The sequence below is a fragment of the Ambystoma mexicanum genome, chromosome 9 (genome assembly GCF_040938575.1).
Source record: "Ambystoma mexicanum isolate Mex_15411 chromosome 9, UKY_AmexF1_1, whole genome shotgun sequence".
NCBI lineage: Eukaryota > Metazoa > Chordata > Amphibia > Caudata > Ambystomatidae > Ambystoma > Ambystoma mexicanum.
In genome coordinates, this window is record NC_090931.1 from 229,023,580 (window position 1) to 229,039,055 (window position 15,476).

A 15,476-nucleotide genomic window follows, 5' to 3' on the forward strand; every position below is an offset into this window, starting at 1 on the left:
CTTGACTAATTAGTGGGTTCTCTGTAAATGTGCTCAAATGCACAAAATTGAATATTTCCCGATTGACAATCTTTTTTCCTCGACATTCCCTTCAATATGATCCCATTATATTTATTGTAGATTTGCCTCTGGACCGAATCTGTGGATTTCTCATGATCGTCCTGACGTTTGCCGGAAGACTCGTGCTGTCTGGGGGTTGCTTGCACATAGCATGCATCTATGTGATCTGTATAAACTTCATGTTGCCTATATGTTAAACATAGAAAGGCTCTCAGATCCCATTGCCAATTGTGGTGTTTCAGTTTTCTGAACCTAAAGATCCAGGATAGTTAGTCTTGCATGTGTTTGCAATTGGATATCGGAAGAATGTCGCCAGTACTTGAGGTGTAATAAGCAGCACCTGTTCCTGTTTACATAGGCTGTACATGTGGCCTGACCACAAGTTAATTACTCTAATAAGTAGCCACAAACATATTGGGCTCAGAACTATGACAGCCATCTTATATGCTCTCGTCCATACACTATGAAGTTGGTTTCATGAACAAGCAGGGGGATTTTGTGGTAATAGAGGTAGTATAACATAAATGCCAAGCTACTGGGACAAGCAAAAAGAAACATACTTTTCATGATGCTTCCAAAGTACTCTATCCACTGGCGCAGGGTCGAATCTCCCATGAGATAGACTGACTTATTCTTCAGGCATCCATTGATCTGATCGAGGGCTGGTTTGGACGAGAGGGTGCAAAAAGACGGCTTCCAGACATTTTGCACGAAGTGGCCACTAGGGAATGGGGACTTCATCCCGATCTTGCATTTCTGTTCGATAATTGTCGAAGTTCCTGAAAAAACACAAGAAAGTTGACGAAAAAGCACTACACTTTTCAGGTCCCTATTGGGAAGACATACACTATATGCTCTAACATGTAAATGTTTCAATGGTCAGCTCTAGACATCATGAAGTGATACTATGAAATGCCTTAAGTACACTTCAACAAATGTGTGTCCCTCTTTCCAGCCAATCACAATGTAGCAACTACCATCAATTCTCCATCCCAGCACACATTTGTAATACATTTCCTTTCTTTTGACCCTAATCTGATCCTTTCAATATAGTCTTGACCAAAGTTAACAACATAACCTTCTCGTACATGCATTTCTTAGAAACCTGCCATAACAATTGTCTGACGAAAAGTAAATGGGGCCATAAACAAAGCTGACATGATTTGCTGGGATGAGCAGTGGTAACTCTAGAAGCACATTTTGCTGTGATCCTGGATGTCTCATCTAATTTCTGAGACTCTTTCTTCATCTTTTCAGCCCATCTTCCATAGCACAATCTTTTTCTCTTCTCCATATGTTTGATCTCCTTTCCCTATTGTTCTCCCTTTTCATCTGATACGGTTTCCCTGCCCTCCTCTTGGAATCCCTCTTCTTCTCCCTTCTTCATCTTTCTCTTTCCAACCTTCTCATTTGGCCATCTCCTTATTACCGTTTTTGTCCTCTTTTCCCGCTTTCTCAGCTCCTCTTATTTTGCCTGCACTCTCCCCTTTCTGTCCAAGACGATTTTCGCCATTCATGGCTGCTATAATTAAAGTCACAATGGAAAGCTATGCTTTGGCCCTTTATTGCAGTTGGTGGTGTAAGGGTTTGCAATGCCAAATTGGGATGTCCTGATTTCCTGCCTTTCCGAAAGTAAAGGTTTATGACTGGTTTGGTTCCATGTGATTGTGCTGAGGCTCCTCTCCCTGAATATCTGACCCACTGAATCCCAGCCACTGAATAGGGCTTATACAGCCTTCACGCTAAATTCTGTTCCCCAGAATGTACCTCTTGTCCCTCTGCCTTCACACTCCTCGTCTGCTCTGTAATTAGGGGATTCAACCCCCTTACTCCACGACACATTCCTGCCCCAATCCCTCGTTCACCCCCTCATCCCCAACCTTGTTCCATCTATGCGCCATCAATGGAGGGGCTCCATCCCCCATGCTTCCCTCTCACACAGCCTGCCACATGCCCCTGAATCCAAGAAAGCCCTTTCATTCCTTACCTAATCCTTCTTCGATCCCTGTTCCTCTTTCTGCCTGAGTTCAGTGAACAATGATCATAGAAAGTAAACCAGGCTTTTTACCACTCTGTTTTCGCCATGCACAGGAGTTAGCGGGCTGTGATTCTGGTGAGTTGCACTTAGCTGAGGAAAATGTATTTGTTGCCAATGTTAAGAGAAGCAGAGGTTAGACAATCGGTCTGTGCTGTGAGATTTCTGAGCCACTACTCGGACATGCATGTTCTCTGAGCAACGGCTCATTATATCCATAGAGCTTGGCTGCTTAGAGTGTAATTGAGAGTAAAGAGCCGAGATTATTGATGTAATTTAGATGAGGCTGCCAGTGGTGGACTCTCCTCATTCTGTTTTATTCTGTATCTTTTTTTTTCCTTTCTAAAATGTTTATCTAATTATGAAAAGCACATGCACTTTGTGGCAAAGATGTACTCCTGGTCTTTTTTGTATTTTAATGAATTTAATTAATTATGTGGTTATATCAACCTTTGATATGATGGTGTTATGTTAAAATACTTATTTTTTCTTTTCTTTTCTGTACCATGAATTCATTGTCTTTATCTGTGTGTACTTTTATGGTTGACTAACCGAAATAATGTTTATGATGATGATGACTTGGCATATCATCCTCGACCTAGGAGAGTTAATCCAGTGTTTGGCAGCAGGCTGACAAAGGGATGCCCAGGGGATGAGCCAGTGGAGTAACTTTGTTGAAAATGTTGGGGGGACATGACATCTAAAGGAAAGGGGCACCTACTAAATGAGGGGGGCGGAATAGTGTGCCTATCGTACATGGGAAGGTACAGATTAGGTTGGTGATGAGAGGGACCAGTGCATGGAAGTCTCGGTGATTGCTTTGGAGTTCCAGTAGTCTCTGCAAGGGTCTGCTTCTTGAAAGATACTAGTAGAGTTCCGGTTTCTTCTTATTGGACCAAAGTGTACTTGCATACACCTGCTGGGCAAGAGAGTCAAGCACCTTCCCTCTGGTACTCGATCCAGATGCTCAGAATGCCTCCTTAATGCTCCAATTTCACAAAGCTCACCAAACGTTGCGTTTTCCACAACAGCTCACAAAGGACTAATCCCAATGGGTGCACAGACCGTAACTCACAGAAGTGCGCTACTGCTAACATGTCTGCCCAATCGATGGCTACCCACACCCTGTGCAGCGCCCTGTTGCTCTCGAGCTAAGCCTGCACTTGAAACAATAAAATAAAATATAACTTAAAAATAGAATCTCAGTGCAAATAGGGACCAAATGTGGGGCATATATTGCAGTATCTGGACTAAAGTGCTAACCTTACTACAGAAGAAGCACATTGGGTTCTCTGTGTGACTCATTTTTGGAAAAAAGGTAATTAAATGCGTGGAACCACCAATGTTATCACTTACATCATATTGGTACCCCTCAATGCAGATTTCCACATTCACAAAAAGGAGTAGCAAATGAAAGAGGAAAAACAGGCAAAATCGCCTTCATCCTTTCACTTTAATCACTGTTTTGCAAGGAAATGTAGATTCCTCCCTCCTGCAAATAACACTTTACAGGCTCAATATACATTGGATTACTATGAAATGTGCCTGTAGCAGGTGATAAATGCAGGCAAATTCCATGAAATCCATTCGTTTTACCCCAGAATGAAAATGTCATGCACCCGTAAAAGAGAGAGATTTTGCAAGCAGATTGGCAAGTATGAGGCTAAAATGAATGCCCCTCCCATTTTCAACTTCACCCACAAAACATATGTAATATCTCCAGGAGTGGAATAGAGAGGAGTAAATTGCTTCACGCCTTGGTTTTACATTTTGCTATAATTTAGTTCTGCCCGATTTAAAATACCCCCCCCCCCTGCATACTTTAAAAGTTCAATTTAGGGCCACTAGTTTGGTGTATATCTGTAATCATTTGGGGGCATTTTCATCATTTATGATTGGAAGAGGAATTTGTTGGCACTCAAGTATCGGTGCTGTTATTGGTCGTAGGATTAGAACTCTGATCCAAGAACGATTCTGAATTTTACCACCTCCTTCCTAGGTCTCTACTATTCGTTCCACTAGATGGCAGCCATCAGTCAATCAGCTATTACGCTTCTTGATACAGAAATCGGCTTTTAGGGATTCAAGAGGAGTAGGTGGTCAAGAACTAGAAACTAGGACAGGAAAGGGAATTTAACACTGATAGAGAAATGGTCCTAAAATCTATCTTCCGGTATGGATGAAGCAAAATGGGACAGGATTTGTAGTAATGAAGGAGAGCATGCAAAGCAGCTTAAGCTCTGATTTACTGGACGCCTGTTTGAATGTATGATTTGGGTATGTGTGATTCAAAAGTTATGTTGGGGATGTGGACACTTCGATGGGACAATGGAACACATGATTTGGGACTGTGCTAGAGTGAGAACATTTTGGGGTGAGGTGTGCATGATAATGAACCAGGTTCTGAGACAAGACTGGATGTTTGATTTTGAAACCCCGATATTAGGGGATAATACTCTTTTTGGAAGAATTGACCAACTCAGAAGCGATGGCTGTTTCAAGCTACAATGGTAGCGACAAGTTTGATTCTTAGAGGTTGGAAAACTGTTCAACCTCCATTGGATGATGTTTGGACTAACAAACTTAACAAATTGTCTCCAATTGAATTAACCATATACGCCAGACAAAATAAGCTATCTATATGAGAAAATCTGGGCTAGGTTTGAAGATCTAGGTTTGTAATCGGTGGGTTTACTGTGTATACTGTGGATTGAAGCATGATTTTCTTTTCCCCTTTTTTATCTTCTTTATTCATCTCAGCTTGAAAGCTATATTGGTTTGTGTTGTGTATTGTAAATACCTGTAAATATACAATAAAAATGAAATAAAAAAAGGTTTATCAAGATTCTCTTTTCCACGGGAGCTGGAATTATGGTATGGTTGGGGATGCCAGTGGCAGATCTTCTACTGCAATGAGAGACTGACTAAGTCTTAGGGCAGATCATTTCTAGTATTACACGAGAGGGCAGATGCAGAATTAGATAATTTAGGTTCGAATCCAAGTTTACCATTTATGTGCAAGTGGTGTTTGTGTGATTTCACCAGGATAGTGGCTTCTACTCAAAGTTCTGTAGTTCTTGGAGCATGAAGCCAGTGATCTGTAACCTTGATCTCTCGAGATGTTTTGGACTACACCTTCAGCTTTAGCCAGCATAGTCAAAACACCTGGCTGCAGATCTCTGATAAAGCAAAGTATGCCATTACTGTCTTCAAAGCCATTTGGTTGACCTAGCAATCGAGTGAAGATCAGGTTAATGCTATACTATCAGATTAAAGCAGGAAAATAATCCCTAGGAAAAATAATGCAGTGAAAATAATGTGATTTTAATAACATTCTTTTCTAAAAATAACATTACTTGAATCAAGTGATAGTAAATATTAGAAAAGGCAATTCACAGTGTTTACTATTTGAAAAGGTAGGTGCAAGGATCACAAATCACAGGTAGTCTACGGGGTAAATGACATGTTTACTTAGATTGAGACAAGGGAAAGGGTGCAATTTAAAGAAGTGCACACAGTTGAACGGGTCAGTTGTTAATTTGGACATAATAGCATCATTTTGTGGGGGTATGAGTGGGTGCCCACACGTTTGGCACTTTATTTAGACATTGGAGGACAGAAAACAATATAAGTATTCACAGACTTGGTAATGTACACAATGTAGGCAACTGTAATCATTCTCGCAGGTTGTTAGAAAAGGATATCGAAAATATAGCAACAAAAAGAAAACACTGACACAGGTGGATAGAAAAATCAACTACACACTCTCACTGCCTTGTGATGCCCTGGTTATTGTTGTAAGTAATTTCGTTTTGTATAATCTGGCTAAATCCCTCTTTTTTGTTACTGGGGGGGTCTGTCTCATAATGGAACAGACTATGTGAGAAAAATGAAGTGAACATAGGCTACACCGCCCTTACACACGTCAGTGAATGGATAGAAGCTACAGATTGTACTGAAGTTAACCACTAATCAGCAAATATGGTCAGACAAATTAATACAATGTATTCAAAAGAAGACAAATATATGTAGTATCAAAAAACATACTTTGCAGTGGTTGTCATTCCATCGACATCCAAATCATCTAATGCCATACCATCAAAAAAAAGCATCTAAAAAGGGGAATCTAATGCATTTTTAAAAAAAAAAACAAACCCCCTTTTTTAACCTTTAACCTTTAAAACCCATTTTTATTAAATTAAACCCTGCTTTTTTTAGATGCTTTATTTTAGATGGTATGGCTGTCGATGCAATGACCGGATACCCTTTGTGCAATACATATCATACATTTAACACAGACTAGACAGCAATCAATAATTGTACATCTACAGCCACTGGAGACGGCTGTACTTAAAACGTTCACTATTTCATGGGCACGGCGGTCACTGTGAATATGCTCTAAATCTAAGTAAGGTTAGTAACAGTGCGACAAAAGTGGCACTATCAATGTCGACACATTGTGTTTCTGGCTAGAGAGGGAAGACTGTGTCTTGCATCAGTTCAAGGTTTTATTCTTCCTTCCAGGCCTTCCTCGGGACACCCTACTCAAGGCGATGTGAATATATGGTTCCCTAATTATGAAGAACACCTCCAGATAAACACTAAAACAAAGAACATAGCGAGGTTTAAAAACTGACCATGAGAGGTTTATTTATATATGAAACCCATATACCAAAACTGTCCACCCACCTTCAATTTTTTCTAGGTATCTTGGGCCACTCATGTTTCTGCACAACATAAATAGTGTGTTCAGTAATTTCTTACAAAAATCCAAAAAAAGGGAGGGGTAATCCTGTTGCTCGTGTCATTATTGGTCACCCTATGGTGCAGTATAACTACTGAGAACATTATTAGAAATCTTATTACCTTGCTGAGTGTAGCAGCCGGTACTGTACACCTCATGTCCGGTTTCTTTTTCTTATTGTACTCCAATGATTTTAGTAACAAATTACTGAACACACAATATTTATGTTGTGTAGAAAAGCGAGTGGCCCACAAAGAAAGGTTGTCCCCCTTCCCATGAAAAGATTTGGAATGGAGCCCCTCCTTCTAAGGGTTGGGGCACAAAATTGTTCCTGCCTTGTCCTTGCTTATGTCGTCACGTAGTATTAGACAAGGGAACTAACGAAGAACTCATCACATTTCTTTGTTTGATCAAAAACTGAGTCTACTTGTTGGGACAGCTTTGGCCAAACATATAGTATTGTGAGCTCAGTGTATGCCAAACAAGAGAGTAAAGCAATGACAAAAACAATACAGAAAAAACGTATATTGCAAAAGCAGTTTATATAATCAAAGTGTGTGGTGCAGTAACACAATTTTACAGTGACACATGTATTCAAATGTAAACAGAAAATGAATATAATATATAGCACTTTCAAAATTCCATAGTCAAAGAGAGAAGGAACATATATACACCCCTAATGGGTTGCAAGAACATATATACAATGTTGTAAAATAACTCAGTGCAATCATAAAAAATGTATGAAAATTTCACATTAGTTCTGTGAAGCAATCTCTTTTAAGATTTGCAATTGAGCAGGGTTTGTGGACTAAGTCATTTCTAAAGGTGAGGAAGCCAATCTTGCATTGCTTTCACCATTTCTTGTTGTCCCTAAACTCCAGTGCTCAGGTTGACCTGTACGGTCTGGGTCTTGGACTATAAGGATATCTCAAAATGTAGCCAACGTGTTCAAAGAAAGGTAGGTTAACAGACTACTTGAAGACGGATTTGGAATTAGTAGGTCCATAGTCATCTTCTGTGTGCTGACTCGTGTGTACACGTTTCAGTGCATGTGTGTACTTATAGTACGGGGCACCTTCTTCAGGGTGTCCAGTGAGCAGACCCTATTTCAAATTTAAGAAGAAACAAAAAGGAAGGAAGTGTGAGAGTTCCTCAAATTTTTGAATCGCTGCTAGTTCAGCAAATTATTTAGAAAAATGTATATGCTCAAGTTACCGGCTGTACTTGTAGAGTAGTCGGTAACAGGATCCCAAGTTCCCTGGGTAATCCGGTTCGAGTGGGGCACTTGCGCAGGGCAGGAGGCAGTAATCTGCTTGGTGCAGACCTTGGACGGTGATGTGGCTTCCTTAGTTCGTGTGCCCATCCGTCAGAGCGGGTTGTGCTGTGTTCTAACATGGCATGATGGCAGAGCGAGAGGGAGGGAAAGAAGAAGGAAAAGAAAAAGGAGGCGCAGGTGAGCTCATAGGTACCCAGCATATATTAGACAGTTGTTGGCTGTATATGCTTTTCCTCGCAAAAGCAAGGTCACCTTGGTATGTGGTCTCTGTACGCAGACCTGATCTTCTGCGGTAGCTGGAGAGCCATCTTGTGATTAGTTCAGAAGATGTGGGGAGGGGGGGCCTCTTCTCTCCATGGCCTTCCTCCGAAGGGCATTAGATGCCTGTATGTAAAAGAGACATCATCTCAGGGGACATGCTGTAATGCACACATGGTTTGTTGTGTGGACAGGCACAAGGGTGAGCTTGTGTAGCATGGGGACTGTTGGGAATGCACGAGGGTGTATGTTACTACGTCCTGTGGAATAAGCATGCGGTATGACATTTGCTGGAGGGCACCGTGCATTTGAAAAGGAGGGTGGCGATAGATGTGGTGGTACTTGTTTCCCCCTCTTTATCCCCCTCGTGTCATGCTAGTAAGTAAACAGTCATATCTAAGAGTGCAACCAATGCTTCAAAACATTCCATGCGGTCCATTGATAGAGGAAGCCTCACTATGCTTTCTCACCTTACTTCTCTTGCTCCAATGCTCCCTATTGTGTTCTCGTTCCTTCGGCTGTATCCTTGGTCCTAACGAGGACTGCGCGGGTTGTGCTAATGTAAGAAACGCCGGCAGGTAGTTATGGCGACCGTTCCAGCTGTTACGCTCACCTGGCTCCCACAGAGGCGTCGATCTGGACTGGGCTGCTGCGGTCTCCACCAATGTGACGCGTAGGGCCGAGATGACGGACTGGACTGGCCCACCTAGCTTCGTTTGCTTGGCCCGTAGGAATATTCTTCTGTAAATGGAGAAAGGGAATTAACCACCCGTGGAGTTGAGCGTAAATCCCCCCACCCCGCTGTTTTCCCCACTGATCACCTTGGATGTCCCCTCTTATAGTATCACCTGATGATTTGAAAAGATGAGCTTTCCATCCTGCATTGAGCGCAGAGGCGCGTAGATAACCAGTTACTTCACTGGCTCGAAAGAATTGGTGAGTTCCAGGACAATATTGACTCCGATATTCCCGGCAAGACGCCGTAAGTATGTAGTTCGTAAGAGTTCAAATGCCTGACTTTCACTCTTGTCCGATTCCTTGCAGGTTGCAGCTTGACCCTACTGAAGAGTTCCTCGTGCCCACCGGTAATGTTCTGGTAAGGATTTGTATTATCCAACACAGTTCGGTAAAATAATGTCCATATGTAACCTGTTACTTTCTCCCTTATTCAGGCGCTGAGAGAAAGTATGAAGTCTCGGGGAATAATGCCTCTGGCGGTAAAATCAGGTAAGTCTTTTGTGGTGAGGAGGGTTCCCCTTGTTAGTCCCTTGTTTTACCTTGCTGTCCTTTTGTTTCCCCTTAGGGGCCGGGGTTTCGGCTTGGATGCAGTGGAAGCTGTTCCGACCCGTGAAGAAGAATAGTACCCCCGGTGGTAAAATCAGTTAAGTCTATGGGGGGTATTCCTCTGTGTATTCCCTTGGCTCACCTTGCTATTCTTGTCCTCTCCTTAGGTGCCGGAGAGCGGCGGCAACATGCAGGAGGATGCAGTGAAATGTGAAGATGCTGCGAAGGCCGGTGAGTTCAGCGCGGCGCTGCAGCAGGCGAGGCGACGCGTATAAAATAACTTCTTTCTTCCAGCTGGAAGGCGTAATGGATCGGGAATTCAGGTAAGGATCAAAGGTATTGCTCTTGTTCTAACCTTTTCTCCTTCTTTCTCCCTTTTTCTAGGAGCTCCAAACTCGAGGCGGGCGTGGCAGAAGACTGGATGCAGACTTGCAGGCACGGTGAGCGTTACGCTGCTGGATGCATAATAACACAAAGCGTGTGCTGCTCTTCGGGCGTGGTTTAAATAGCCTCCAAAGTAGTCCCAGGTAAGTATTCTTCCACAGCCCCACCCGAGTAAAAAAATGGTCCCTAGGCAAAATAGTCCATTCCAAGCCTCGTTTGACTTGGAGCTCTTGCAGCGTGGTCTGCATCAGGTAAGTTTGCAGCATGGTCTGCATTAGTATGTTTTAATCTATGAGCCTGGCGCCTATGGCGCCAGGTCTGACTCTCCATATGAGCCTGGCGCCATAGGCGCCAGGACTGCACCCAAATAGCCCCTAGCGGGGGTTGTTGGGCTTGCTTGGGGTAACTTGATGCCTGCTTCTGGGGTTGCTGGACTTGGTCTGGGTCCCCGGGGGTAGGCATCATGACAGCAGCTTGCCCTGCACTCATTGGTGCATCGTGCGTAGTGGGGAGGCACGGGTCACAGCGTGCTTGCTGAGTGGCGTCATCTGGGAAACAGACGACGCCGAAGCTCCGAGTTCCTGGGGCGGGACCGGGCTCGTAGTCCATGGGGCCGCATTTGCTGGTGAAATAACATGGCTAAATGGCTGGATAGCAAATTGGTGTCTCGGGCACAGACGACTGACATTAGGTAACAATGAGGAAAAAAATCGAATAGAGTTGTGGGTGCACCTGCCCTCTTTTTGAAGTACTTGTGAGTCTGTGGTCCTTAGGGGGGTACAGGCGGATGCCGGGGTGGCGGAATGACCATTGAGTGATCGAGTGGCCCGGGCAGGGAGCAGTCCCTGATTTCTATGTAGGTCGTAAAGGGAGTTGCCTATGGCCTGGGGGTGGTGCCATAGATGTACAGGCTATGTTCTTAGTGGAGTGTATGCACGTAAGCCTGCATCGCAATATGATGTGGTGTGCATAGAGATGCCAGATCATGTTGTTGCAATCTGCAGGTGGGGGAAGTGGGATAGTATAGGAGGATCTTTGTGCACGACTCCCACCCTATTATGTGCTAGGGTGAGTCCCATATGTGTTGAATGGTGAGTCCCATATGTGTTAGAGCCTTAATGCAAGCTGGGTTGAAGGACTCGTTGAGGCCATTGTAATACTTGTCCAAACGGTGTATCCATCTCGATTCTCCGTGCATTAAGATTTTAGATATGTCAGGTTGTGAAAACAGAAAAATAATATGAGGCCGGGAAGCCCAAAGGAAACACACCAAACACAGGTTACAAAGGAACATACAAAGTACTTCATTTTACGCTTAAGCAGTTACAAAAGTCAATGACAAATCGGATAGCTATCGGCCCTCGGTACAACACAACGAACTTCAACGGAGTTCGATGCATTCAGTGAGAGACTGTACATTGGGACATTCAGGCTTTTATACATTTCTCCAGCCTTTTGTCCAACCCCTTCGCGGGTTAACCATTCCATGAATGTATTACTGGTCTAGTGTCTCTGCCAGGTCAACCTTTAATATATTTGTCAGTATGCGCATAGATCAGTTCCGTTGATACAGGTAATCGATTTACACACAGGTTAACAGAAGGACAGGGTCTCAGATCACGACCCTAACAAGTGGCCCGCAGGCAAGTTATACATTAGCTGTACTGAGGTCATGATGACCAGATTCTGTTCGGAATGACATTGTCCGCCATTTTGATGTACAGGGTGACTTTTACACAGCAAGAGAACCTAAAATGGCGGCTTGATTCAAGATGGCGGCTTACATCAATTTCTAAGGTCAAGACCTTGCCGTAGAGAGTTATTCGCATACAGTTTTAAGCGACTTGGGGTAGGCCAATATACATACAATCGTTACAATAGGAGGCATAATATAATATCCAGTTTGACAAACCCTCCTTTTGACCTATGCCAAGTGCTAAGACTACTTCTGATTTCTTTGCAAGTAACTCCATACGTCATCATCCATACACCCTGAATCGCTGTCAGAGATATCTATGGCCATCAGGTCGTTCACTAAAATCTCTTTTAACACATACTCCTTGGAAGTTTTATCCGAGGCATATACTTTATGTCCTATCATACTTATCGCCTGAGCGCAACATCCCCCTAGCATCAAACATATACTAGGCAGACATTGGATACAACAACAAAGGAATAGCAGAATTCCCAAAATGATCTGCAACACTGAAAGCACCTTCCAGCCCCAAGATCGCAAGAAATCCCAAAACCAAGCACTAAGATTCCAGTTCCCCTCGGGAACATGCCCTTCTGAGCTAAGGACGTGCAGATTCTGAATTGCCTTGAAAATAGTCGGGGAGGAATCTGGTACGAAAACAAAGCAAGCGGACCCCACTAATTTACATACTCCACCACGTTCAGCCAGAATGACATCTAATGCCATCCGGTTCTGGAGTGCTACTAATCTTATCGCTTTCTGCTCTAATGTCATGTCATAGAGTATATCTGTGGTCCGGTTGATGGTTCTCTCCAGTACTCTCGCTAGTCTCCTGATATCTTCGGAATTTGCTATCTGCCCCCAAAATGGCACAACTGATTTTGCTATATCTCCCAGGATTTGTGCAGGAGTATCACCATTCTCGTCCCGCCGTGGACGAGCCTTTGAAACTTCCAAGGTGCTTGCCATGAACACCCCAGGTAACAGGATCCCTAAATAACAGGTTCCCTGCCAATCCCTGGGCAACCATGGAAATGCTACATTACCGCAAACGAAATAGACAGGTTCGCCTACATACAAAGGTCTGTTTTCCCCAGTCAAATTTGCAACGTTGGCACAACCTTTAAAATCTCCCATTGACCGGGTGCCATTCCTCTGTATGCAGAAAGAAACTGAATCGGGGCTATGGTTAACAGAGTAAGAAGGAGGCACGGCATCCTTATTGCCTATCGGAGCCATTTTAAAGGAAATCAAAGATTGGAAAGGACGAGATAGTCTATCAGAAGGCCTAATAGAAGCAACGTTGAGCTTACTCCTATTTGCGAAACGCGAGCATCCCAGGGGAGTCAGTACACGTTTTTCAAAACTATTCAAATTAGTTCCATCAAAGTTCCCCGAGATACTATCATTCCAACGGCCAAAGAACAGTGCTCTGGGAATAGGCATAACAAGCAGTCGTCAAAGGTAAGGGATGAATATACCAACCTAGCTCCTTATCCCCATGTTGCGGTAAATGCGAGAAGACCCAACAATTGGTTTTGTTAAAAATGGCATGTGTCGAATTCATAATCAACATCAAAGTATTGTTGTGATACTTTTGTCTATGCTGAGAGTCCCTAGGTGACAGAGTATGCAGATGTACAAAAGGAGTAAAAACAGTAGGTGCAATTTTAGTTGGCAAAAGAGGCTCTAGAGGATAAATCTCCTCGAAGTACCAAAATCCTAAAGCAGTGACTATTAAAATCCCAATTATTATCATCAAAACACAGCAATACGTTTTCGGGGCCCAGGCACATTGTTCATTGTCCAAGTTGGTCACCCCCTTAGTTACAAGTCCAATACGAGCAGTAGCGGTGGCGAGCATCGTCGTCTTCGGATGGAAACCCCAATGTTCGTTGCTGGCGACCCCCCGGTCGCGCGGCTTCTTAGTCCTTCCACTACCCTTAGCCAACAGAATCCCTTTTTCTTCCTCAAATTTGGCCAAAAACAAGCCCTCAATGATCCTTTCCTTTTCCAAATGCACAGTCAAAATCCGTGCCGTAGGTCTATTTTCTCCGCCGAAGTAACGTCACTTCCTGAGGGAAGCAACGTATTAGATGCAATGGAAGTTGCAGAATTCGGGGCAATGGTTTCTGGAAATGACTTTTCCAAAGAGTGTGGAGACAAAATGGAAGGTTCCCCAAACCCCACGGGATCAGAGAGATTCTCTGACTCACTCACAGTGTTATTTGCTGCTTCTGGATCGTCGATTGCAGCGTTAGCGAGGGGTTCTGCTTCTTCTGTAACGTGTGGCGTTGGGTGAGGAAGTTTCTTGACATGCGTCGCGTGGATCCAATTCTTCTTTCCAGCCACCCGCACTGCCGTTTGGGTGACCAACAAGAGCTGGAATGGTCCCCGCCAGCGAGGCGCGAGGCAAGAGGACCGCTCGTATGCTCTCACCAGGACCCAACTTCCAGGCCGGATGTTGTGACCTGGGCCTTCGTAGCGTACAGGTAAAGCTGATAGTACCTGATGATAAATGAAATACAGATTTTTAGTCAACTGGTTACAGTAGTCTGAAAGCAATACATTCTCAACACTTCTCAGCGCTTTAGGTTTCGGAAGACCCCAAATATTGGCAGGCCTCCCCATCACCACCTCAAATGGAGAGAGCCCAGTCTTAGTTTGAGGGGTAGTGCGCATGGCTAGTAACACGATCGGTAAGGCGTCCGGCCATTTTAGTTTGGTGCCGGCACACGTCTTAGCGAGCTTGTTCTTTAGGATACCGTTATCTCTCTCTACCAACCCGGCACTTTGAGGATGTCTAGCCGAATGAAATCGATTATCAATATGTAGTGCCGTACATATCTGCAAAATTACAGCAGCAACAAAATGTGGACCATTGTCCGACCAAATGAGTCTTGGCAACCCAAACCGCAGGAAATATTCTTTTATCATAATTTTCGCAGTGGTCATGGCTGTAGCATCTTCGACAGGGAAAGCCTCAACCCATTTACTAAAGGCACAAATGACCACAAGGACATATTTTAAGCTATTGCACCGCTCCATCTCAATAAAATCAAAATGAATCACTTCAAAAGGGACAGAAGGAGGCCCAAAGCTACCCCTTGGAGTTGCTGTTCCCTTTCCCACATTGTGCTGTAGGCAAATCATGCAATTTTGGACACAATGCTGAGCAATTTTCGAAATCTTATCATTTACCCATACTTTCTCTAACATTTTCGTGATCTGTTGAGCACACACATGTGTGGGACTGTGTGCCATGGTAACCATCATTACTATGTAGGCATTAGGAAGCAACCATTTCCCTTCAACTGTGTCCCCCCAACACCCATCATCATCTAATTTCCCCAAGCCTTCAGCCCACTTCATAGATTCTTCCATTGTGGCATCAGCTTGGATATCCTGTACAGACCCAATATCCTCGTCCATTACATAGCTATCCCTAGTTTCTCTTAGAGCATACATTTCTGTGTGAAGATCTGTGGCAGTTTGTCTGGCTATCTGATCAGTGAAAGCATTCCCTTTTCCTACATCATCTGTGATCTTGCGATGCACTGCGCATTTCATGATCGCTAACTGACTAGGGAGCGCGAGCGCCGAGAGCAATTGTACTATCAGGGGGCCATGCTGAATCTTGGTCCCATGTGAAGTTAGAAACCCCCTCTCTGACCAAAGTTGTGAGCCACCCCAAAAGCATACTGACTGTCAGTATATATATTCACTGTTAGCCCTTCGG

General features: G+C 43.8%; 1 protein-coding gene across 3 annotated transcripts in view; it reads right to left on the reverse strand.

Annotated features, from left to right (window-relative positions):
• Window positions 1-15,476, reverse strand: part of LOC138487895 (NXPE family member 1-like) — an 852,485-nt gene that overhangs the window by 251,115 nt on the left and 585,894 nt on the right. For all 3 annotated transcript variants that reach the window (XM_069614518.1, XM_069614519.1, XM_069614520.1), the window contains one exon: window positions 621-839. In XM_069614518.1, the coding sequence (XP_069470619.1) occupies window positions 621-839 (219 nt within the window). The remainder of the gene's footprint in view (window positions 1-620; window positions 840-15,476) is intronic.